The sequence below is a fragment of the Pseudorasbora parva genome, chromosome 11, assembly GCF_024679245.1.
Source record: "Pseudorasbora parva isolate DD20220531a chromosome 11, ASM2467924v1, whole genome shotgun sequence".
In the NCBI taxonomy this organism is placed as follows: domain Eukaryota; kingdom Metazoa; phylum Chordata; class Actinopteri; order Cypriniformes; family Gobionidae; genus Pseudorasbora; species Pseudorasbora parva.
Genome location: NC_090182.1, coordinates 855,001 through 881,341, shown reverse-complemented (window position 1 = coordinate 881,341; position 26,341 = coordinate 855,001). Strand labels below are relative to the sequence as shown.

Here is a 26,341-nt window from a genome sequence, read left to right as displayed (position 1 = left end):
AAGTGCGTACACCATATTTCCAGCGTACACCTTGCGTACACCCAATCCCACGGTGACTTTGAGATTTATCAATATGGACGTTGGCGTACGGCACACTCCAATCCTACGCCAGCTCAGGAGGTGGTGTACGCACGTTTGAGTTAGTGGGAAAATGCGCAGCAAAACAATTCCTAACACCACAAAACGCACTGACAAGATATGCTATATTATGAGTGTACTGTAAAAAAACAACAACAACATAGTAATTATAAACTTCTGTGTTTATTTTTATTCAACCTTTAATTTGTGTGACTATAGGCTACAAAGCATTTGAGGCATGTATTCCTCCAGTTGTGAGCCTGCCCGGCAGCTGCGCACGGACTGGGACTGAATAATTCAGATTTACAAATTACATTCTTCTTCTTTTAAATAATAATAATAATAATAATAATAATAATAATAATAATAATAAAATAAATAATAACGGCTTCTTCTAAATAACAATATGCGTCATTAATAATAAAAATCATCATAATAAAAAGAATCTTACAAATTGTCATGCAATTATTAATGTGAATGATTGGTACGCTACTCCACATCACATCATCATATCGTACACCCCATGTGCCGTGATACGAAATAAAATAAAATAATGCATTGTGATTTTGTGATTGTAATTCTCATCCAAACAGCTTTAAACTGCTGGAGTGCGCTTCTCAACCTCCACACTATTAACAGTACTCGTAAATTGGGTCCATATTTGTTTTTGTTTTTGTGGGTGCCTTTAATCCCACTCTTTAAATTCCCAAATAAAACAATTTCGTCTCGATGGGCGCGTGCGTCTCAATCATCTCTCTAGTTCAGTAGTCAGGGCACTGATCAGGGAGTCAGCCCATTGACTTATGTCCTAATCAGTGCCCTGACTAGTGGACTAGTGAGAAGATTGAGCGCGCCCGATCTCCACGTCGGAGAAGTTTCGCTTCTTTGCCGTCTTCTGTGTGTCCATGGAGTAAAATGAGGGCGTGGGGGAGGCGGAGACTTGAATATATAGGGGCGTGTTATTCTAATGACGATCGTTTTCAGCCACCACATTTATTAAGGGCAGGTATGAACAGGGAGGTATTGTAGAGCACACTAGATGGTTACCTATGCCTTATTGGGTGTTGCCTGAATTAAACATTGAGCTTGGTTTTCTTCAAGGAAAAGATAAGTGGGAGGTGACACCAAAAATAGTTGAATATCTTAACTTAATTAGTGAGTGTAGTATGATTGTTTTTACAGATGGATCTAGAGATCCAGTTAATGGACGAGCTGGGTTTGGCATGTATGTACAGCAGCTAGGGCTGAAGATTGGTCGACGCATATCTAATGGAAGCTCTGTTCTCACGACTGAGTTAATGGCAATTCTGTGGGCTCTATGGTGGATTGAGGAAGTCAGACCTAGAGAAGTCGTTATCTGCTCTGACTCTGCAGCTGCTCTGGAAACCTTAAGAGTAGGACAATCTAAAGCTCGTCCTGACATTGTAAATGACATCTTGAGTGTTATTTTTAGAATTCGATTTGTTTGCAATATACATTTTTGCTGGGTTCCCGGGCATTCTGGGCTGAAGGGTAATGATCAGGCAGACCACATTGCAAAGGAGAGCTTGGGAAGAGAAATAGATGTTCATATGTCAATGGGGAGAGTGGAACTGAGAGAGAGAATTAAAGAGGACTTAATAAAAGAATGGCAGAGAGGGTGGGAAAAGGAAAGTAGGGCTAGACACTTTTTTTCTATACAATCTGATGTTGGGAAAAAATGTTTATGTAATGCTCTTTTCCGTAGGGACTCAGTTAAACTGTGCAGACTGATGTTGGGGCACTGTGGGTTAAATTATTCTTTGTGCATTGCAGGAAAGCATGTCTCTGGCTTGTGTGAATGTGGGAGTCTTGAGACAGTAAGACATGTTTTTCTGGAATGTAGAAGGTATAGGGCAGAGAGAAAGGTATTATTTGATAAACTGGCAGGACTTGGAGTTGAGGCTTTTTCTGTTTTATCTTTGTTTGGACACAGTGACAAGCATAAACTGATCTCCGAGGAAGTTCTACAATTCCTACATGACACAGGATTGTATGTAAGAATCTAGTTCAAACTTCGACCTGTGGAGGGCAGTAATACACTCAGTAGTGTCTACACTGCCGGAACCCTATATGAAGAAGAAGAAGAAGAAGAAGAAGAAGGGCAGGTATTGCGTACACCTGTGCTGCGTTCCATTTCATTTTTATCATGCCCTTCACTCGCAAACTTCCCTCCGTCTCGTTCACTCGGATGTGCGTCATTGCTTACGCTGCATGAGTGCCCACTACTGGCGGAACATTTGCAATGGACTGAACTGGAACGGCCTAAGCCCTTGCCCAGCAAACACGTTTACGTTGTGGCAACGTCGCATGTCAACGTGCTCGCAACATTGTAACAACGTAGAATTGTAAGACGCGACGGGGCTGTAGCAACGTTGTTGCGCAACATTCAGCAACTTCAAGACGACATTCTGACAACTTATTTTTTTAATGCTATATTCCCCATTCCCCATAGTGGTTCATTTTTAATTTCAGTTATTATACTTTTTATATGCCTATTGTTTATCCTATTATTTATGGGCCTAACAGTAAATTCATTATAATCAACACCTGCAACACACTTTTGAAGAATAAAAATTACATACAAGTTTATTCAACTAATTCAACTTTATTATAACAGCATGTGGTAAGCGACCATACAGATACATTTTTTTAAAAATAAATAAAATAGAATAAACAAATATTTAGTTTAAGTATATTACATCAAACACAAAAAAGCAAAGATAGGCCTATGTCAGAACATTTAAGAACAAAACCGGGTTTTGTAGATGGCAGAAAATCGTATTCGAAAGCCGGGTGATATGAGGTCGGTAACCGGTAACTTATCATGTCCAGGAAATATCAACAAATCCAAAGGAGAAATGCAAGTCCAGAAACCAGCAGGTATGAGATGTTGAACACTTACGGTAAGGATCTGAGTAAATCTGGTAGCCTAACGTTAAGAGAAATAGCGTTATGATGGTAATGCACAAAATCGCAACTCCATGAATAATATGATTTGTCCGTTTATTTTATTTAAAAAAAAATTAGTTTGTAAAATAAAGAACGAATGAATGTCACGTAGACACGGAAATTGTAGCTTGTTTGAATATTTACGTATCAGCTAAGGTAAATTAAAAGCAATACGCTACTCACGTATCCGCGTATCAAGTTATTATAGCCTACTCGTTGAAGAATGAGACGGTTCAACTGTCAGTTGAAATTTAAAAAGCTGATATTCACGCTTCAGGACAGTGATGACGAGTACAGGTCGCCCAGTGGTTGTCCAGATACCTTGGCACAACTTTAAGAAATGGTCCGGACGGTGGTTCAATGTCAACGTTGTGACAACACTGTAACAACCTTCACCACACAACGTATTATAGCAACCTTTTGGCCATGTTGTGTCAACGTTGTTAGAAGGTTGAGTACGTTGTGCCAACGTTGTGTGTTTGCTGGGTGATCACTTGGAATCCACTTTGGAGTTGATTTATTATTTATTTTTTTCCTTTACGAAATTGTTTAAAGCAGCATTCTATATGTATATGGATGTGTTTGGGTTGTTTTAAATGTTTTTAAAAATATCATAGAGTTGTTTGTGGTGGGGTAAATTAAACACGATACGTGGTGACGTCACAATCGCGTTGCATTGTGGTATATGAAGCTGCCTGAAGTGTACATATGAAGTAGACTCGCTCACTCGGTCAAAATCGAGGGAGCAAGGGTCTGTCCATATAAACTTCCCTTGTCCACTTCACGAAGTGGAACGCACTTCAAAATGGCGGCGGGGATTCCCCCAAGGGGAAGTGCTTAGGGAAGTTTGCAAGTGCGTGTCTTAAAGTGGAGTGGAACGCAGCACTGGACTGCAGAGGTGCGCACAGTTTCATAAATCAGGCGGTGAGAGGAGTGTAAGCATAATCTTACGCCAACATATACACCAGTTTCTACGCAAGATTGATAAATGAGGGCCATTATCTCCAGCTGCTCTCTCTGAGACAACTCTGAGTTCATTTCTTTTGACATCCCTTTACTAAAATGTTTTGGCTAGTATAATTCCTTTATTAGGATTTACATTTTATAACGAATGTGTTTTATACTATTGGAAGGATGGTAGCCTACTGGGCTTTGTTGATTATGATCAATCTTTTTGTAATTAATCTGATCTTGTTATTCGCTAAATTCTACATTTATACAAATATCTAACTGCTAAGACTTCCTTTCCTATTTTTATGAAAGAACTTAAAAAATACCTCTTTTCACTTAAATTATCGGAGAGCAAAAAGACAAAACATTGTCTGTTTGCAATTCTTTTAATTTTTTGTGTCATGTAATTCTCATAATTTATCAGTGTCACGTAATGTGAATGCATCGTCTCCCCTTTAGTTTGTGTGTGTGTGGGTTTGTTGGAGGCTTTGTTTCTGATTACACTCACTCTGATCTCAGACACCTGCTGCACTCATCACCAGGGCTATTTATATGAGGTTCTCAATGGTGTGTCTCAATCAGCTCCCTAGTTCAGTAGTCAGGGCACTGATCAGGGAGTGAGCCCATTGACTTATGTCCTGATCAGTGCCCTGACTAGTGAACTAGGGAGCTGATTGAGACGCAGGCAAACTTTTCAGTTGTTAGGGTCCTGTCCTGGTCGTCAGCCTGCCTGCCTGCCTGTTGAGTGTTCGTCTTGTCTTCCAGCAAACTGTTTGTGTTCTTCTGAACTTGAGTATAATAAATATACTTTGATTCTCGCTACTGGATTCTCTATCTCTCTTCCATCAGAAGATGTAACATTCAGTAGGCTATGATTAATTTATATTCCATATATATATATGTATTGTTTTGATAATAAATAAATAAATGCAGAAGAATAAGTGTTTACAGCGATCTCAAAGGAAACATGTTTCACAGACTTCTATTTGTTTTAGGCAGGGCTAAGTTCGGCTGGGATCCAGTTTCACAGACTTCTGGCTTCTGTAGGACAAGACCGTGTGAACTCCTTCAAGTAAGCTTTTAGACTTACAACATTACATTTATTTGGGGGGGGGGGGGGGAGATATCTACGGAAAACAAACCTTTTTGTGGACATTAGTTTTTTAAGTTTTAGGATGTCGTTTTGTGATGAGAGAGAGAGAGAGACACAGAGAGACACTATATACACCTTCTATCATTAATTAACTGATTAGTTTAATGTGCTCCTCTTGTGTTCCAATTAGGGTTAATTATCTGTGCCTGCTCCACCTGTTTAGTTGATTTAAGTGTCTGCGCGTGCTTCTACCGAAATTAGTTTATGAAACTTCAATAATGTTTAACATCTGTTAACCAAACTAAAATGCCAATTACAAAATACTGAATTATTAGCCTATATAAAAGAATAGTTCACCCCCCCCCCCCCCCCAAAAAAATGCAACTGTCATATTTACTCACCCTCATGTTCAAAATCTGCAAACATTTTATGTCATATTCATCTCTAAACACAAAGATATTAAGGAACGCATTAAACACATGCGGCTCATGTTTCTCACGCACCACCCCCAGCTCTTCCTGTATTGGGCTTTAGTGTTCCTCCATTGCTGCATCAGTCTCAGAGTCTGGAGCATTTGGACTACACCTCTTCACAGCATCTAAGGTAAAAGAGTATAGTTATTTTTAAAATAAATAAAAGGAAAAAAATTTGAGGAATGACATGGCCTTATTTTCAAAATATCTTATAAAAATAAAATATATTTTAAAATAAAATAAAAACAAAACATAGGAAAAGATGAATGACTAATAAATGAAACATTAGATAAAGTAATCAACATGCATTAAATTGTATGTAAAATATAAGATGTTCTGCTTTAAATGGTTGTTAGATCAGTTTGATATCTGGAAAACAGCATCTGCTATATAGCAGGCGGGAAGGTCCAAAAATAAGACTAATTTTCTTGGGAAATCACTATACTATAGCCAGTAACTACTGACTTACCCACTGAGAGGCCGGCGGTGGATCTGTATAAGTACTTTCCTCACATGGCTGAAGACTGACTCTCCTCACGCAGAAGGCAAATCACTTTCCTCACACAGCGACTGACTTTCCTCACACAGCACTTTCCTCTCAGTGGGTAAGTCAGTAGTTACTGGCTATAGTATAGTGATTTCCCAAGACAAGTTATTAGTCTTATTTTTGGACCTTCCCGTCTGCCATACTGCTATAGATGTGAATATAATGCCGTAGATCTGAATATAATGCCGTAGATCTGAATATAATGCCGTAGATCTGAATATAATGCCATAGAGCTAAATATAAGGCCAGTCTGTCTTCTGGGCAGTATTTAATTTAGATGTATATAGAGGAACTCGCTTGGAAGAGATTTCCTCAGAGAAAAATGCGTCCTATGTTTTAAAAATAGAACGTATACGTCATGGTTACATGTGTTGCACAATCCACTTTCCTTATAAAGGACACTGTCTATCATGGAACATATACCACAGCAGACTATAACCCACTGTATGCCACCTGTTACATGCACATTCCTGAATCAAATATAGCTCACCCATGTCTCTCAGAGACACATGTACAAACACAGTCTGACTTTACAATATATATTATACCATTTATTATAAAAATAATAATAAAAAAATAACATTAAACAATAAAATTTCTATCTTCAGTTCCTCTTCTGGAACTACGGCAGTCAGTTCAGTTCCACACCGTCACCCCACCAGTGGCCATCTAGTGAAGCAATAGTAAAGCAAAGGAAAGGCAGACAAAAGAAAGAATGAAAACAAACAGAAAACAAATAAACGAATAAACCAGACCCACGATATGTCCCTGCATACTATGTGTGCAATTATGTCTGTGTGTATTTAAAAATGTACCCCAGTCTTCTGAGAAAGGAACAATTAATGAATCTTCACCAGTGCCTGGACTTGTTCGGTACCTGACAAAAACAACCACCAACATAATCATTGATTTTAAAGAAACCTGTCCCTTGGGGTTGAGAACCAGTAAGCAGGTGTTGATTGTTTGTGAATAGTGTAGTGTGTATAAAGTCCATAATGCCACTTAATAATTATCATTCTCGGTTTTATCAGGGTTTTGCATAGTCTTAACGCATGTCTTGAAACAAATTTTTCAAGTCTGACTGACACTAAGCTCACAAGACATGAGACACGAGATTGGGTTCATGAGAACGAGATTTTTTACGTAATAATTTTTAGAAATCTACAAAAATGAAATGACTAGAAATAAAAAAAAAATGCAGGTGCATTTGAAAAGTTTTAACTAATCAACTTGTAATACATGTCATGTTATTTCTACTTTCTGAGTATGAATTATCATATACAGTAAAATACAACAGTACTGTTTTCATTCCTGCCAGATTGAAGACCTAAGCACTGCACATGAGCTTCTTCTGACCTCCTAACTGAACTCCTTCCTACAAATTGATCATAGATATTAAGTTCAAACAATAACCATAATCAAAGTACTCAATGCTCAAAGTGCAAATAGAAATTTTATTTCTTCAAGCATACAGATACAGAGCTAAGAGATGGTTACAACTAGATAATTTCTAACAATATTAAAGCTTTCATGCCTCAGGGAACCGATTTCAAACAGTGGTAATATTGAAATCACGTTTGGTGTGAATGAGCGTTCCCATTTACTTTCAATTTGGCGATCGTGCGTAGCTATACTCTGTGATTAGGGAGCAGCGGTGCTGAGCGCACAGTTTAAAATATAAGTCTGGCGCTTCTGCTGCGCAACGAATCCTCCACTACGGTCATCCACTAACATGTAACACACACACACACTTGCAACACTCGCTCATTGCGAGCGCTTTACTAACACTTAACACACACACACACACACACACACACACACACACACACACACACACACACACACACACACACACACACACACACACACACACACACACACACACACACACACACACACACACTCATAACACGCTCGTCTTCTCGTCACATGATCACTGCTGCGAACAGCTCGTTCTAGATGAGCTGATGGAATTGAATCAACTGTTACGATTATCGCCCAGGTCGAAAATAAATATATTTAAATTGTGCTTTTTTTGGACATATTTAGTATATTTAAATTACACTATACTAAATGCATATTAAATGTATTATTTTGAAACAACTTTAAGTATATTAAGTGTCTTTTAAGATATGCTTAAGTTAATTTTTAAGCTATTTGTAATATATTTTAATATATTAAATTGTGCTAAAATGGAACAACTTTAAGCACATTTAGTGCAATTTAAATGTATTTCTTTAAAAATGTATTTAAAATATATTTTTAATAATTAATTTTAATGGACTTCAAGAACATTTTAATAGCATTTTAGTATATTAGAAATACATAAATTTTACACTACTAGTATATTATAATGCTGTTTTTTTCAGTATTCAAAATGGTATAAAAAGTGCAAAATTATTAAATATAAATGTTAAGACACGGACACACTTTCAAATAGTATAGAAAACTTTAATGTTCTATATCATACATTACAAAATAAATTCCTTGAGTACATTAAAAAAGTACAGCAGCATACATATTCTCTTGACAAATACATTATAATAAATGAAAGATCAATGAAGTGCTATAGCAGAGCTATTTTCATACACCTTGTAGAACATTTCAGTTTACCTGTTTTACTAAAAAGCACACTCTCTCACAAAAATGCGTATAAATAATACGAATGTGCAATGTTTTGGAATGTATACAGCAAAATTAGAAGGGAGAGGGAGGGAGAGTTTGGGTCACAAACCCAAACGCTATGACCTCGCTCCAAACGTTTTTATTGGTTTATTAAGTAAAAACAGGCGAGTTATGAAAAACTAACTGTAGTAGTCCACTGTCTATAATATATCTCTAATTTAGAGATCACTTTTTTTTTTTTTTTAACCCACAACCGACAACTTTGATCGGTTAACGTTGATACGGTCAACCATCAGTCAAACGGTTATCGGTTAACATCCCTATTGTGAAGTAGTGTTGAAAGTGTTGCAAACATCATTCACTGTTTCTGTTTCTCACTAAAGCCAAAGCAATACTGAATGACCGTAGTTATTAGTAGATTAGTTATTTTCCCTCCTCTTTTATCCGTCTGATCTCTGATGATATTAATCTCAGGGACTCATTGTCATGTCCAGGTCATGCTGAGCATCTGATGGTCTTCAGCGACACAAAGATCCAGCGCTGAGCTGTTTTCAGAGGCAATTTCTCTGCAGTAATGTCAGAGGAGCGAGGAAAGGACGCTCTCTCTAAGATGAGTCTCTCAGAGGAACAGAGGTAAGACTGCCACTGGTTTCACTCAATCATTTAAAACACTACTGGAGCTTCAGGTTTGTCCTGTAAAGAGCAAAGCCTGACCAACAACGAGTGTTTCTCTCACCATTGCCGTGTCAAATGCCCTGCAAAACAATGGAGAACTTCCTATAAATGTTTTAGATTGTCACAGGTTAAAATGTCTTAACTGGTTTCATATTTAGATTACAGGAACATTTATCACAGTTAAATATGTTTAATGCACCATAAATGTAAAGTCCTCCTGTTCAAACCCAGATTGAAGTGTATTGTATTACGGTTTAAAGGTGCACATTAGTGGATAGTAAATGTGAATAATTTGGAAACTTTAATCAGAACAAGTCAAATATACATGTCAAGCAGAGCTTTATAGACAATATCACAGTTACAGTTTTTCTCGATTGCTTAAACACTATAACCAGGCTTTTGAACTAAAATTTCAAAACCATAACGCCATTTATCAAAAAGCACACCCATTTCACGAAACTATAAACACTATTCCCTGTTTTGACACACGAGTCAGATTTGTTAAACTGTCACTGCAAAACTCTACACACAAATCCCTTAATTTCTCATTGCCTAGACCTAAACCATTGCCTCAAGTCAGCATAGTTTCAGCTCAATTAGCACACAATTACCCAGGTGAAAACACTAAGAGTCAAAATTGAACACACATCAATCAGAACTTTCAAGTTACATAAAAGTGCCAGAGTCAGTTCATTTGAGATTTGGAACAATGGATCCTCAAAGAAATGAAGGAAGAGGTCGAGGAGGGAGAGGAAGAGGACGCCCTAACGAAACAAAAATATATTGCAGTATATTGGAAAATATCATGTAATACATTAGGCAATATATTCACATATATGGGATTTAATATTTATATTTTCCAATATATTACAATATATGAAAGCGGCAATCATTTGTATATATTGCAATATATTACAGGACTATATAATATATTGTATTATACCATCAATATATTATTCCATGTATTTACAATATATTATAATATATTTCAAAATAGTATATTGGTAAATATATTTTCCTTTCGTAAGGGCGTGGGTGGAGGAGGAGGAGGAGGACATGGTGAAGGAGGAGGGAGAGGAGGAGGAGGAGGAGGAGGAGGAGGAGGAGGAGGAGGAGGAGGAGGAAGACAAGCAGTCTCGGATGAAATTAGAGCCAGTTTAGTTGATTATACGAGAGAAGTGCCAATCATATCCATATTCCACATTTTATCATAAGTGTGGGGACATGCACTGGTCTTGACTCAGTCTCGGCCCTTCAAGGTCTTGGTCTTGTCTTGGTCTCGGCCCTTCAAGGTCTTGGTCTTGTCTTGGTCTCGGCCCTTCAAGGTCTTGGTCTTGTCTTGGTCTCGGCCCTTCAAAGTCTTGGTCTTGTCTTGGTCTCGGCCCTTCAAAGTCTTGGTCTTGTCTTGGTCTCGGCCCTTCAAAGTCTTGGTCTTGTCTTGGTCTCGGCCCTTCAAAGTCTTGGTCTTGTCTTGGTCTCGGCCCTTCAAAGTCTTGGTCTTGTCTTGGTCTCGGCCCTTTAAAGTCTTGGTCTTGTCTTGGTCTCGGTTTAGGTGGTCTTGACTACAACACTAGTGGAAAGTGTATGATCGAGAACCTTGATGCTTGTTCACCTCGTCCAGGCCATGTGTCAGTAGATGCGTGCCAGGGGTGGATCAGGCATGCAAGAGGATTTTACCCCTGCTGCCAGGCTAGGGCTAATATAGCCTGTGATGTGGATGAGATTCTCTGGCCTGACCCAGACCAAAGAAGGGAGGCTGAGGCGGAATACATTTTTTTGTTTTTGTTTTTTTTGTGCTGTGTAGTATGAATGAATGAATAAAAATGTGCTAATGTATCCATTGGTTGTGTCTTTTTTTCATCATGTGAAAAGGTTTGTGAGGAGGGGAACCACAAGTAACATAACTTACCAGTTTTGGAAATGTTGTTTTGAATTTATTGCACCAGTGTGTTAGACTATGTTGTAGTGTGTGTGATTTTGAGGGCTTGTGTGTCCTGTCTGAGGGCAGAGTTTGGTTTTTCAGCAAGAGTGAATGGTTTTGATCTTAGAGCTTCATTTTGACCTGAAAATAGGTTGTTTGGGAAACTGGGTGAGACGTTATGGATTTGTGTTTATAGTTTTGAGAATATGAGGCATAGTTTCAAGAAATGTGTTTAAGCAATCGAGAAAAACTGTAATATCTAACTAATGTACAGAGCTTCTGCCATGACTGGTGATGTTTTGAGTCTGTGAACAAATTACTTTAACAAAATTGTCACTTTTTACAATCTAAATCAGTGGATATTTGTAAAAGAAATGTAAATTGTTTTCTTCGCTTTCTCAGCCTCATTTACTGCACACCGTTCAGTTATATATAGATATAGATACTAGATGAGATTTCAGCTTTAGTATTTTATGTACATTAGTCTGTACGTTAGTCATCTGGTTACTGCGGCCAACAGTGTTTTTTTTTTTTTTTTCTTTGATCAGTTACTCAGGTCTCAGATCAGGAATTAATTAGTGTTAAACTGGGCTTAATTAAACATGAACCCTGAAGTATCTCCTGTAGTGACGTGTTTTATCTTTCTGCTCTGTGTGTCATAAGTGTAAGATCAGGCTCACATGTGTCCAGCTCTGTGTCTCTGAAGAGTGACTGGTCAAAAGGTGAACCACCAACCTTCAGTGAGAGAAAACCATCAACTAACAAAAGGTATTTCATGAGTTTCTGATTGTTGGTCACACACTGTTAGAGAATATTTCACCAAATATGTATATTGAAACTTTATTGCTCAAATATTATAATGTATATAATTTTAATGTTTTTGCTGATTGTCAATTGGAACAATATTTGATATTCACAGATAAAAATAGATACAATTATAAAGAATTTGTATCCAAATAATAAAAAGTAGAAAATACCAAGATATAAAAATCTGTATTAAAATTCTGTTTATTTTTATCTTTTTTCTTGTTTTTTAAGTTTATTTTTCATCCTGCCCAATGTTTTCCTAAAACATTGTTCATATTGAAGTCTATGATAACAAATACAGTGAATGTAATCATGTAGGCTATGCTATATTATGTTAAAGGGGGTTTGGCTAAAGAAACAAGTTACATCAGCAAGATGGTAGAAAACGGTACATTTCTCATCTATTACCACCCACTGCTACTTCCCAGTGGGCATTTGATGTCAATTTCACATCGGTATGACATCAAACATTGATGTCAAAATGACATCACAAAATAGGTCTAGAATGAAAGTCATATTGACGTCAATGTTTTGATGTCAAGATTTTGACCTTTGCTGATGTCATTTTGATGTTTAGTTGATGTTGGCATTTGATGTCAGTTCAACATTTATTTGATGTTAAGATGTCATGATTTTAATTTAGTTTTGATGTTATTTTGATATCATTCAATATCAAGCTTCGTTGTCAACTCAACATTTATTTGATGTCAAGATGTTGATGTCATTTTGATTATAATTTGATATCATTGAATATCAAGCTTTGATGTCAACATCAAACATTGTCAAAATTACATCATTTATTTACATATATGTTGATATTATTTCAGTGTCAAGCATTACTAAATTTCAACCTAAATGAACAATGACAACATACACATTCAAATTATTTCATATATATAAAACTTACAGAAATTAGAACACGCATTCATGTTTCGGGTATTGAAATGGTTTCAAAATGTATCAACGCACAAAATCAATATTCGTGTAGGGCATGGCTAATGTACATATGAAAGGGTTTGTTTTTCACCCATAGTGCAGTCAGTCAGAGCATTAGTGCTTGATTACCGTACTATGAAGTAACAATGGCTAATGTTAAATGTCCTGCAGAAATTGTATTAGTTTTTAATTGCACAAGTCAAGTTTCTAAATATGTGGTTCATGTCAAATCATGCTCCAAAGGAATAGTGGGGTCATCCTCTGTCAATTCAGACAACATCCAGGAAAATGGTTGCTAGTCTCATATTTTGCTCAAAGTGTATTTATAAATTCCAGTGTTTTCATGCATTTTTTCACCTTTGTTTTTGTATAATTTCTACACTCAGAAATGCTTTATCTTGGAGGCCATTTATAGCTTTCTTAAGCTGCCCCAACTTTCTAGGGTGGAAGATGAACATGTTGTCGGTATGATTGGGCCGATAAAAGTTTGTACTGCATGCCTGTTAGTTTTATATAAGGCCCTAGATTTAGGATAAAATAAAATCTGGTGATATTGGCCCTCATTTATCAATCTTGCGTAGAAACGGGTGTATATGTTGGCGTAAGATTATGCTTACACTCCTCTCACCGCCGGATTTATGAAACTATGCGCACCTCTGCAATTCAGGTGTACGCAATACCTGCCCTTGATAAATGCGGCGGCTGAAAACGATCGTCAATTAGAATAACACGCCCCTATATATTCAAGTCTCTGCCTCCCGCACGCCCTCATTTTACGTCATGGACAAACAGAAGACGGCAAAGAAGCGAAACTTCTCCGACGTGGAGATCGGGCGCGCTCAATCATCTCACTAGTCAGGGCACTGATTAGAACATAAGTCCATGGGCTGACTCCCTGATCAGTGCTCTGACTACTGAACTATTGAGATGATTGAGACGCACGCGCCCATCGAGACCATCACCAGGGAAGTGGAAAAAAACCCCCGAAATTGTTTTATTTGGGAGTTTAAAGAGTGGGATTAAAGGCACTCACAAAAACAAAATATGGACACAAATTACGAGTAGCTACTGTTAGTGTGGGGGTTGAGATGCGCACTCCAGCAGTTTAAAGCTGTTTGGATGATAAATTACCATCACAATGCATTATTTTACAGCACGTTTTGAAACAATTAGCATTTAATTTCGTATCACGGCACATGTATTGGGGTGTACAATAGTGATGATGATGTGATGTGGAGTAAGATGCATTCACATTAATAATTACATGACAATTTGTAAGATTCTTCTTATTATTATGATTATTATTCTTAATGACGCTTGCTATTTAGAAGAAGAATGCCGTTTTTATTGATTTTATTATTATTTAAAAGAAGAAGGTCATTTTTATTATTTTGTCAGTCTGAATTATTTTAGTCCCAGTCCGTGCGCAGCTGCCGGGCCAGGCGCGGGCCTGAACCGTCAGATAAAGCGCTCAGGCTCGCGACTGGAGGAATACAGGCCTACAAATCAAACGCTTTGGTAAAGTCACACAAATTAAACATTGACATTCATGTTGCACAAAAATAAACACTGAATGTTGTTGTTGTGGTTTTTAACAGTGGGTCATATAGCATATCTTGTCAGTGCGTTTTGTGGTGTTAGGAATTGTTTTTCTGCGCATTTTCACACTAACTCAAACGTGCGTACACCACCTCCTGAGCTGGCGTAGGATTTGAGCGTGCCGTACGCCAACGTCCATATTGATAAATCTCAAAGTCACCGTGGGTTTGGGTGTACGCAAGGTGTATGCTGGAAATTTGGTGTACGCACTTTTGATAAATGAGGGCCACTGAGAGTCTTGCAAACAAATGTTTCTGTGTTCACATGGCACCAATCATCATTTTATCTGCAAATGCAATACTTTAATGTTAAGGCCTTGTGAGGTCTTTGCAACAAATGCACATGAAGAAATTAAGGAGAAGGTGTGATTGCATTGTCATACTAAAATGGTATAAAGTACCAAAAACAAGTTTAGACTACCCTTAAAGGAGAAAACCGGTGATGTCACACATCTGTTTCTTTATTGAAGCCATTGGACTACAATACAGTGCTTTGCATGCCTTGTAATTATAACATGAAATAATAAGTCATAATAAACAATACAGTATGAAAACAAATTGTAAATAGGCCGTAATGTAATCTATACACATAATAGCCTACATGTAGAAACATCATACAATGGGGGTGCTTTCGATTCACACTTCAAGAGCTCTCAAGAGTCTGTAAAAGAGAACTCAAACATTAACATAACTAGCACCAAGTACCCTTACTTCATATAGACAACTAAACGAAAACCCACATTATAGCCTAATCACATACAGTAGTTAGAGGTGCAGATATGTACATACAGTCTTGTTCAAAATAATAGCAGTACAATGTGACTAACCAGAACAATCAAGGTTTTTAGTATATTTTTTATTGCTACGTGGCAAACAAGTTACCAGTAGGTTCAGTAGATTGTCAGAAAACAAACAAGACCCAGCATTCATGATATGCACGCTCTTAAGGCTGTGCAATTGGGCAATTAGTTGAATTAGTTGAAAGGGGTGTGTTCAAAAAAATAGCAGTGTCTACCTTTGACTGTACAAACTCAAAACATTTTGTACAAACATTTTTTTTTCTGGGATTTAGCAATCCTGTGAATCACTAAACTAATATTTAGTTGTATGACCACCGTTTTTTAAAACTGCTTGACATCTGTGTGGCATGGAGTCAACCAACTTGTGGCACCTCTCAGCTGTTATTCCACTCCATGATTCTTTAACAACATTCCACAATTCATTCACATTTCTTGGTTTTGCTTCAGAAACAGCATTTTTGATATCACCCCACAAGTTCTCAATTGGATTAAGGTCTGGAGATTGGGCTGGCCACTCCATAACATTAATTTTGTTGGTTTGGAACCAAGACTTTGCCCGTTTACTAGTGTGTTTTGGGTCATTGTCTTGTTGAAACAACCGTTTCAAGGGCATGTCCTCTTCAGCATAGGGCAACATGACCTCTTCAAGTATTTTAACATATGCAAACTGATCCATGATCCCTGGTATGCGATAAATAGGCCCAACACCATAGTAGGAGAAACATGCCCATATCATGATGCTTGCACCTCCATGCTTCACTGTCTTCACTGTGTACTGTGGCTTGAATTCAGAGTTTGGGGGTCGTCTCACAAACTGCCTGTGGCCCTTGGACCCAAAAAGAACAATTTTACTCTCATCAGTCCACAAAATGTTCCTCCATTTCTCTTTAGGCCAGTTGATGTGTTCTTTGGCAAATTGTAACCTCTTCTGCACATGCCTTTTTTTTAACAGAGGGACTTTGCGGGGGATTCTTGAAAATAGATTAGCTTCACACAGACGTCTTCTAACTGTCACAGTACTTACAGGTAACTCCAGACTGTCTTTGATCATCCTGGAGGTGATCATTGGCTGAGCCTTTGCCATTCTGGTTATTCTTCTATCCATTTTGATGGTTGTCTTCCGTTTTCTTCCACGTCTCTCTGGTTTTGCTCTCCATTTTAAGGCATTGGAGATCATTTTAGCTGAACAGCCTATCATTTTTTTGCACCTCTTTATAGGTTTTCCCCTCTCTAATCAACTTTTTAATCAAAGTACGCTGTTCTTCTGAACAATGTCTTGAACGACCCATTTTCCTCAGCTTTCAAATGCATGTTCAACAAGTGTTGGCTTCATCCTTAAATAGGGGCCACCTGATTCACACCTGTTTCTTCACAAAATTGATGACCTCAGTGATTGAATGCCACACTGCTATTTTTTTGAACACACCCCTTTCAACTAATTCAACTAATTGCCCAATTGCACAGCCTTAAGAGCGTGCATATCATGAATGCTGGGTCTCATTTGTTTTCTGAGAATCTACTGAACCTACTGGTAACTTGTTTGCCACGTAGCAATAAAAAATATACAAAAAACCTTGATTATTCTGGTTAGTCACATTGTACTGCTATTATTTTGAACAAGACTGTATATGATAATGGATCCAGTCAGACCTTTTGTTAATATCTGTGTTAAATTAATAGTGTCATATGTCAGGATCTCATTTCACTGCTAGTATCAGTCTGAATTAATTGCACTGAATTGTAAAATGTGAACACGCCATTCATTCAAAGTGAGAGCGCAGCGATTTCAAAACATCACATTAGTCCAGACTCTTCCCTATGTAGGCTAGTGGGGTCTCATTTCCAAGGGGAAAATTTTCACCCCTATGTCTTGGCACTTTTCAAAGGAAAATGTGTAGGGGTAAGATGAAGGGGATTGGGTCTAAATATACATCGTTGTTCGCAGCAGCTCCTACCTTCTGGCTCCCAGTGCCTCCTTTTCTGCCTTGAGCAACGCGCAAAAAGTTGGCCATCAGGCTACCAACGGAAACTTCTGTGGTGCCGGGCTGTGACTTCTGGAAGGCACCTGAAAAAGTAACAGCAGTTGCCATATCTTGCCAATACTGATCAAAATAAAAATCATGTAGAGATTACATTTTATCATACAAATAAAAAAGTGATATAAGTGGGTCAAAACTGTAGGTGATGTAGGTGCAAAAAAGAAAGTATAGACTGAGATACTCAGACTGAGTTACTGTACACAGAGACGAGAAGCGTGTCTCTAGCTGTAACTCTGGCGGAGACTGTGAATAAGCTAATTTCACAAAATATTGGTGTTCTCCTTTAAGAATTATTTTCCCCCATGAATAATAGTAGTTTTATATGTAGATAAATTACATTATTTGAAGTGACTGCATAACCTTGCTAAATTGTTTAGTTTTGGCAGACAGTACACAAAGACAATTCTGCCATCATAACAGAACTGTTATAGCTAACCTCTGGTTAAGTTAGCTAGCTAGCTCAGGTAAACACATGGCTGTGAAAATATATCAACATAATTCAGGAAATTCCACACCCCTTCAAATTAAGCAGCCTATGCATAAGATGGTGTATTAACATAACATCAATAGCATGCTAGCTGGTTACTTACCAGGATTTGGAAGTGAAGGATTTTGAAAAGTTGAAGATTATGAATGTCTCTGTGTCCCAATTGATTCTGAAGTAAAAATGAATCCTTTATTGCCCAAAATGTCTTCAAAGCCTGCTTTGATATGTCAGCTGCAATTTTCCATATGTAGGCTAAATCAAGTCTGGTTTGTTTGTCCAAGGGTACGTCTCAATCAGCTCCCTAGTTCACTAGTCAGGGCACTGATCAGGGAGTCAGCCCATTGACTTATGTCCTGATCAGTGCCCTGACTAGTGAACTAGGGAGCTGATTGAGACGCAGGCCAAGTTTCTCATGGTAAAAATGGGGGGCGGGGCTTAGCGACAGGTGAATTAAATTATGCAGTAATGTTAGTGTGAGAGAGTAATGCAGAGGCCGGATTACCATATCATAAGTGTGCAGATTTACGTCATGACTGGCTTGAGTAATAAAAAGCCACCGATACTGAAAACAGACCCTTATTCTAGTTGGGAAATAATAATTTTGTGACAATTTGCAAATAATGTTTGCATACATTTGAATCAAACGTATTGTAAGTTTCGAGATTCTTCCCTTAGTGAATAAATATGGTACATAGATCCGCTAGTAACATTTAATTTCCTTAGTGGTTTGGTGGTAGAATCTTTGCAAACCATGTGAAAGGTTCCAGGTTCTAATCTGCCTTCATTTTTTTTTATGTCTATGGTGATTACAGTCCTGCTTTATAGTAGGCTACAGGCAATTATAATGTATGCTGTCATTTTAAAATGTGAACTAGATCTAAACATGCTAGGATTTAAATAAATAAAAACACACGCAATTAGGGCTGGGCGATATGACAAAATATATCGTCTGGATGATAGAAAATGTCTATCGTTTTATATTAGGCTCTATCGCTTACGCAACGATAAGGCGTTTACGGCAGAATTTTACGTCAAGATGCACCTCATGCCACGGCATGCCCATGCACGCTGCAATACATAAACACACATGGAGGAAGACGGTAGTAGACGCGGTTCAGACCAGGGTAATTCTCAGAGTAATTATGCCAGAGTCTGAACAAACTTCAGACACAGACGCTGCAACGAGCTTTTATGCGTGGCACACCATATAGCCATATATTGAAATATTTTAATGGCAGGTGTAGGGATGGCGAAAACTAAACATTTTGTTGACCGACCACCGAGCCTCATTAGCCGGTTGAAACCGGTTAACCGATTAGTTTAAAATATGCTGCGCTATTTGAAATAACAGCCGCGAGCCGCGCTCCCTCTCTCTCTCTCTCTCTCTCTCTCTCTCTCTCTCTCTCTCTCTCTCTCTCACACTCACACACACACACACACACACACACACACACACACACACACACACACACACACACACACACACACACACACACACACACTGTCCTAGCGCTGCCGCCTCCCTTCCACTCACGTCACTTTTTTGAAATACCCCACAGTGCGAAACACCAGTCCCGCAAACGCGGCGCCGAGGAGCTTGTTTGTAATCAGAGGACAAATGGCTCCTTAGTTTAGAAATGGTTTGGGTACAAGGTGATCGCGTTGAAAATAAAGGCATTTGTCTAGCGTAAGAAGCTCATTTGTAACATTGCCGCGGCCCATTTAAGAAAATGACAGCTCCGAAGAGACGCCGCTTTAGTTCGAGGTAGTGCTAACAATAATAAAGAAAGACGATCAACACCTTATGTGTTACCACTGAATTGAAGATGTAATATATTTCCGAAAGTAAGACCATTTTAAGCGGAATGCACGCCTCATCCTGTCGTCTGCCCCGGCTCTAACCTCGAGTGTTTTAGCCTGTTTACTTTTTGCAAACCTTGTGAGCGCGCAAACCCAAATGCTGTGACCTCGCACCAAATGTTTTTATTGGTTTAAGTACAAACAGACGAGTTGAGTGAGCAAAAATTGAGTGCGAGGGATTTGTTCACTTCACACAAAAAGATTTTGGAATTAGACGGCTAACTGTAGTAGCGTTTAGTCCACTGTATAATAGCCTAATTTAGAGATCCCTTTTTTTTTTAACCGATGACTTTGATCGGTTAACGTTGATACGGTCAACCATCGGTCAAACGGTCATCGGTTAACATCCCTAGGCAGGTGTTAACTTTGCCAACAGTCTTGCTTGAAAAAAAGGTTCTAAATAAAATAAAAATGTAGTCCATACTACCTTTATTTGTTTTGTATATCATTTCAAACTGCATTTCCACATTGCAATATACAATATACACATTTTGTATAGACTATTCATAAACTGAATTAACAGAAAAATTGCTATATCGTTATGTATATCGTTATCGGGATATCAAATGAGCTATATCGGGATATGAAATTTTGGCCATATCGCCCAGCCCTACACGCAATAAAAAAAATACCTAGGCCTACGATATTCAAAAACATTCAGGCTAGATCTTTCTGAATCTATGTTGAAAATGAGTCACATTGATTTACAACGAGTAATAAATACACTTTTTCAGACAGTGAACAGACATTGTTTTGACATAAATTTCACATCGATCTGATGTCTTATTTCCTGACATCAAACCAACATTGATTTAGTGTCAATGATATTGACCTGAGCTCTAGGGACCAGAAAAAAACATGTCAGATTAATACATTTGTTGAGCCTCTTTACAACCACAAGAAAATAATAAAAAGAATATAATGAAATTATGCATTTCATGCATGCCATACATGGTAGTCAAAATCTTAACTATTTGTTGATGTCCAATTGATGTCAAGGTGCCAGCTGGGTTATACCAATGACAGAAATAAACGCAGTTATTATAGCAAAATATGAGGGAAGTAAAGTCACCGGTGTTATGCCTGAACACTGGTAACACCAACTATCTCAGCAAACCCATTACCCATTATCATCAATCTAAATGAATCTACTGCAAAACATGGGAGCTTGTTACTGGGACGTAACAGAGCTGTGTGTTTTGAGTCCGTTCTCAGAGCACATAAGCCCTGCCCACTTGTCCACATTCCTGCCTTTATCAGAGAGAAATAATGTCAAACTGCTTTGTATCAATATCAACGATATTGCCTCATCCTATATCATTTATGAAAAACATTTAAATATATGGTACATAGTCGATATACCGCCCAGCCCTAAAGCCCATTTCATTTTGGTACGCCATCGGTTAGGGATGGACATTTTTGTCAATTTTTAATTTCTAGTACTGATAGATTTTAACAAATGAGTACTCGTTTTATCAATAATCGGCTAAAAAAATATTGTGTTATCGGATAATACCATCTACCCGTGCCCCGTCCCCGCCAGAGACAATACAGCTGATATACACCGTTAACACACATCAGTTTAGCTTGACAACCACAAGAAAATAATAAAAAGAATATAATGAAATTATGCATTTCATGCATGCCATACATGGTAGTCAAAATCTTAACTATTTGTTGATGTCCAATTGATGTCAAGGTGCCAGCTGGGTTATACCAATGACAGAAATAAATGCAGTTATAATAGCAAAATATGAGGGAGAGCATTGCTATAGTGTGATGACATTGTGTTGCAATAGAGGTATATATATATATATATATATATATATATATATATATATATATATATATATATATATATATATATATGTATGTATGTATGTTCATGGTGAGGATTGTAGGGATGATCAATGTTGATTTTCATGCTAATGCCACATAGCAAAGTGTCTTGCCTGTTTATTTGATAAGGTCAGATGTTTCACTTTCTCTCTTTCTTTACTGGTCAATGTCAAGCTACAATATCTGTCTTCAGCTAGTCAGCTTGATGCTTTCCATCTAAACTGCTTATATATCTTAATCCTAGTAGTGAATGTTTTATGAGCAGTAGGGTAAACATATTCATCCACACAGTAACAGAGCCGAAGCACAGCCAAAACAATGTTCTTCCTCAAAATGCATGTTTTTTTTAACTGCTAGAGGGCCAAAACGCTAAAATGTAAAAGGGTTTCCTCTATTTCTTAGCCTTTCACTTTCAGATAGATAGATAGATAGATAGATAGATAGATAGATAGATAGATAGATAGATAGATAGATAGATAGATAGATAGATAGATAGATAGATAGATAGATAGATAGATAGATAGATAGATAGATAGATAGATAGATAGATAGATAGATAGATAGATAGATAGATAGATCTGGGCTTAATTAAACATGAACCCTGAAGTATCTCCTGTAGTGACGTGTTTTATCTTTCTGCTCTGTGTCATTAGTGTAAGATCAGGCTCACATGTGTCCAGCTCTGTGTCTCTGAAGAGTGACCACTCAAAAGGTGACGTACCAAACTTCAGTGAGAGAAAACCATCAACTAACAAAAGGTATTTCATGTGTTTCTTATTGTTGGTCACACATTGTTAAAGAATATTTCAGCAAATATTTATCATGAAACATTATAGATTCGTTCCAATTTAGAAACAGCAGTGTTATTAAAAAATCTAAATGGAGCATCAGCAAAAAGATTGAAATTATTTAATTTGAATTATAATTAATTTTTTTGTAATACCCATTCAATGTTGGTGTGCTGATATAACTGTTGCTCAACATAACAAAATACCCATCGTCAGTGCAGAATTTACAATATATTTATATTTAATAAGATCCTATACTTTAACACCATAAACTTAAAGAGCTAATGTTTTCTCTTTTTAAAAATGTTTGAAAATATTTTGTATTGGCTAACAGGCTTCAGCGTAAGACATTAGACTCAGACGTTCAGACTCACAGGAAACACAAGAGTTTCAAACACAATCTCCTCGGGATCTTCAAGGTAGGAAAACACATTTTCATACATGTTTATATTTATAACAAACTGAACAACATTTCTTAATTTTAAGAACCAATAAAATAATAATCTAAATCTCTTTTTTGAAAACATGTTATTTTTTTTTACTTTTGTGTGTTAAACATCAGCCAACTGACATGTTTGGTTTTTGACTGGTTTATTTTACAAATGTTTAATTAATGAGTAAATATCAATCAATCAATCAAAACTTTTATTCAGGACACACATGGTCCAAAAAACACACAAACATAAAACCAATTCAGTAATACCAATACAAACACACAAGAAGAAGAAAAATCACATTTACATACATAAATAGTTCTGACCAAATATGGATATGGATCTGGTTAAATTGTGTTCTGTCTCTTATTTTTATTGCTTTGTTTGTAGGATCTTGAGGGCAAAATGTTCTCATTTCTGAAGAGTGAATTGGAAAAGTTTAAGAAAATATTACAAAAAGAGAACACAGAATCCTTTGTGAAGGACTTTAATGAGAATAGATGCAGTATCAAAGCAGCAGCTCTTGATCTCACACTACATTACCTGAGAGAGATGAAGCAAGATGAAGCTGCTGAGGCTCTAGAAGGTAAGAGACTCATGGCCATCTGTCAGATTGACACTTACTATATCAGTTTCAGTTTATTAGAGGATAACCCCTTGAGATGAAACATCTCGTTTTCAAGTGGGTCCTCAAAATAACATCAGACAATTCCACACTCACACATACAAAAACTCTTCCACAAAATCAACCACCCCAATCAGTCCCCCCTCTGACCACAACATATTCATATAAACAGCATGAAGTAATTTCAAAAGTCACCAGGACAAACAGATAGATACATATAACCCAAGTATACATACATTTTTTAATAATAATACATTAAAAAATTATAATAAATAATAATAATTAAAAAAATAAACCCTATATAATTCATCTCATATAGGAAAACATTTACAATGATCACATGATTGTAAATAAGCTAACAGAGCTGACTTATATAAATGTAGGAGAGAAGACTAAGACTAAAACTATCTGTTTCCCGTTCCTGTGTTTAGATGAGCTGCTCTTCATTCATCAGCTAAAGTGTGGCCTAAAGAAGAAGTACCAATGTGTGTTTGAAGGAATTGCGAAGCAAGGTGACTCCACACTTCTGAATAACATCTACACAGATCTCTATATCACTCAGGGTGGCAGTGAACAGGTCAACACTGAACATGAGGTCAGACAGATTGAAGTTGCTTCCAGGCGTCATCAATCACAAGAGATACAGGTTGAATGCACAGATTTGTTTCAAGCATCTGAACAAGACGAGGAGATCCGAACTGTTCTGACAAAAGGAGTTGCTGGCATTGGGAAATCAGTCTCTGTGCAAAAGTTTGTTCTGGACTGGGCTGAAGGAAAAGAGAATCAAAATATCAGCTTCATATTTCCTCTTCCATTCAGAGAGATCAACTTAAAGGAGAAAGAAGAACTAAGTTTGATGGACCTTATAGCTAAATTTTTCCCAGAGACAAAAGGACTGAACCTTACAAGAAGGAATCAGTTCAAAGTCCTGTTCATCCTTGATGGATTGGACGAATGTCGTCTTCCTCTGAAGTTTGACTGGAATGAGTCGTTGCGTGATGTATCGGCACCAGCCTCTCTGGATGTTCTCCTGACGAACCTCATGAAGGGAAATCTGCTTCCTTCTGCTCTCATCTGGATCACCACCAGACCAGCCGCTGCCAGTAAGATTCCTCCTGAGTGTATCGACCGGCTGACAGAGATACGAGGATTCAATGATGAACAAAAGGAAGAGTACTTCAAAAAAAGATTCACGGATCAGAATCAGGCCAACACAATCATAGATCATGTTAAAAAATCAAAGAGTCTCTTTATCATGTGCCACATCCCAGTCTTCTGCTGGATTTCAGCCACTGTTCTCCAGAACATTCTGGAGGAGAAGAGAAATACTGATGTGAAAAACACTCAGGCTGATGAGATCTCTCAAACACAGCAGGAATCAAACACTGAAGACACTCCCAAGACTCTGACACAAATGTACACACACTTTCTCCGCTTTCAGATCCAGCAGAGCCGCCGGAAGTATGATGGAGAATACACACCTGATGTTTCCTGGGATAAAGACGCCATCCTTTCACTGGGGAAACTGGCATTTCATCAGCTGGAGAGAAGCAACCTGATCTTCTATGACACAGACCTGGAAGCCTGTGGTATTGACGTCTATAAGGCTTCAGTGTACTCAGGCATGTGTACCCAGATCTTTAAGGAGGAAACAGGGATCACTCTTGGCACCATGTACTGCTTTGTTCATTTGAGCGTTCAAGAGTTTATCGCAGCCATTTATGCACATCTTTTTCTAGACATCAACAAGACAAGTGTGTTTGATCATGAGTCTACAGAACAGAAAAACACAAATGAAACCATGATTGATTTTCTTAAGACTGCAGTGGACAAGGCGCTCAAAAGTGACAACGGACACCTGGACCTTTTCCTTCGCTTCCTCCTCGGTCTGTCACTCCAGTCCAGCCGACGACTCTTACGAGGACTGATAACACAGCAAGACGACAGTGACCAGAGCAACAAGGAAATAGTTCAGTACATCAAGCAGAAATTAGAAGATAATCTGCCTGCAGAGAGATCCATCAATCTGTTCTACTGTCTGAATGAACTGAACGACCAAACTCTGGTGAAAGAGATTCAGACCCAGCTTAGCAAAGGAAGTCTCTCATCCGTCCTTTCACCTGCCCAGTGGTCTGCTGTGGCCTTTATGTTGTTGACCTCAGAGGAAGAGCTGGAGGAGTTTGAGCTTCAGAAATTCAAGAAATCAGACGAGTGTCTAATTAGATTATCAGAAGTCATCAAAACCTCCAGAAGAGCTCTGTAAGTCAAATCATTTTTTGTTATGTTTTGGTTCCAGGCTATAACACACACACACACACACACACACACACACACACACACACACACACACACACACACACACACACACACACACACACACACACACACACGTTTGTTTTTGTGACACATTGGGACATTCCATAGGCGTAATGGTTTTTATACTGTACAAACTGTATTTTCTATCTTACACTGCCCCTAAACCTAACCATCACACACACACACACACACACACACACACACACACATACACGTCTATATTACCAAGAGGGGACTATCACTCTACACTATCCAAGAGGGGACCTGTGTTTCTAGTCATTTTGAAGAAACAAAAATCACATACAAAATTTTCTTTTAAGGTCCTTATTCATAATATAACTTCAAATAAGCATTTTTTTATTTTTTTAAAAATATGCCAAGAGGGGACCTGAACGATGTCTACCTATCCAACAGGGGACCTCCATAGACTCTAATGGAGCTGTGTGTGTGTGTGTGTGTGACCGATGTCTACCTATCCA

At 37.8% G+C, this 26,341-nt stretch overlaps 1 protein-coding gene across 1 annotated transcript in view; it reads left to right on the top strand.

The window, feature by feature from the left end:
- Positions 1-4,752: 4,752 nt before the first annotated feature.
- The window catches only part of LOC137092496 (NLR family CARD domain-containing protein 3-like), a 70,719-nt gene continuing 49,130 nt past the window's right edge, over positions 4,753-26,341 (top strand). Inside the window, exons 1-7 of the mRNA XM_067456756.1 lie at positions 4,753-4,863; positions 4,995-5,071; positions 9,232-9,370; positions 11,997-12,101; positions 22,822-22,906; positions 23,312-23,507; positions 23,978-25,805. Coding sequence (XP_067312857.1) covers positions 9,312-9,370; positions 11,997-12,101; positions 22,822-22,906; positions 23,312-23,507; positions 23,978-25,805 — 2,273 coding nt within the window. The 5' untranslated portion in view covers positions 4,753-4,863; positions 4,995-5,071; positions 9,232-9,311. The remainder of the gene's footprint in view (positions 4,864-4,994; positions 5,072-9,231; positions 9,371-11,996; positions 12,102-22,821; positions 22,907-23,311; positions 23,508-23,977; positions 25,806-26,341) is intronic.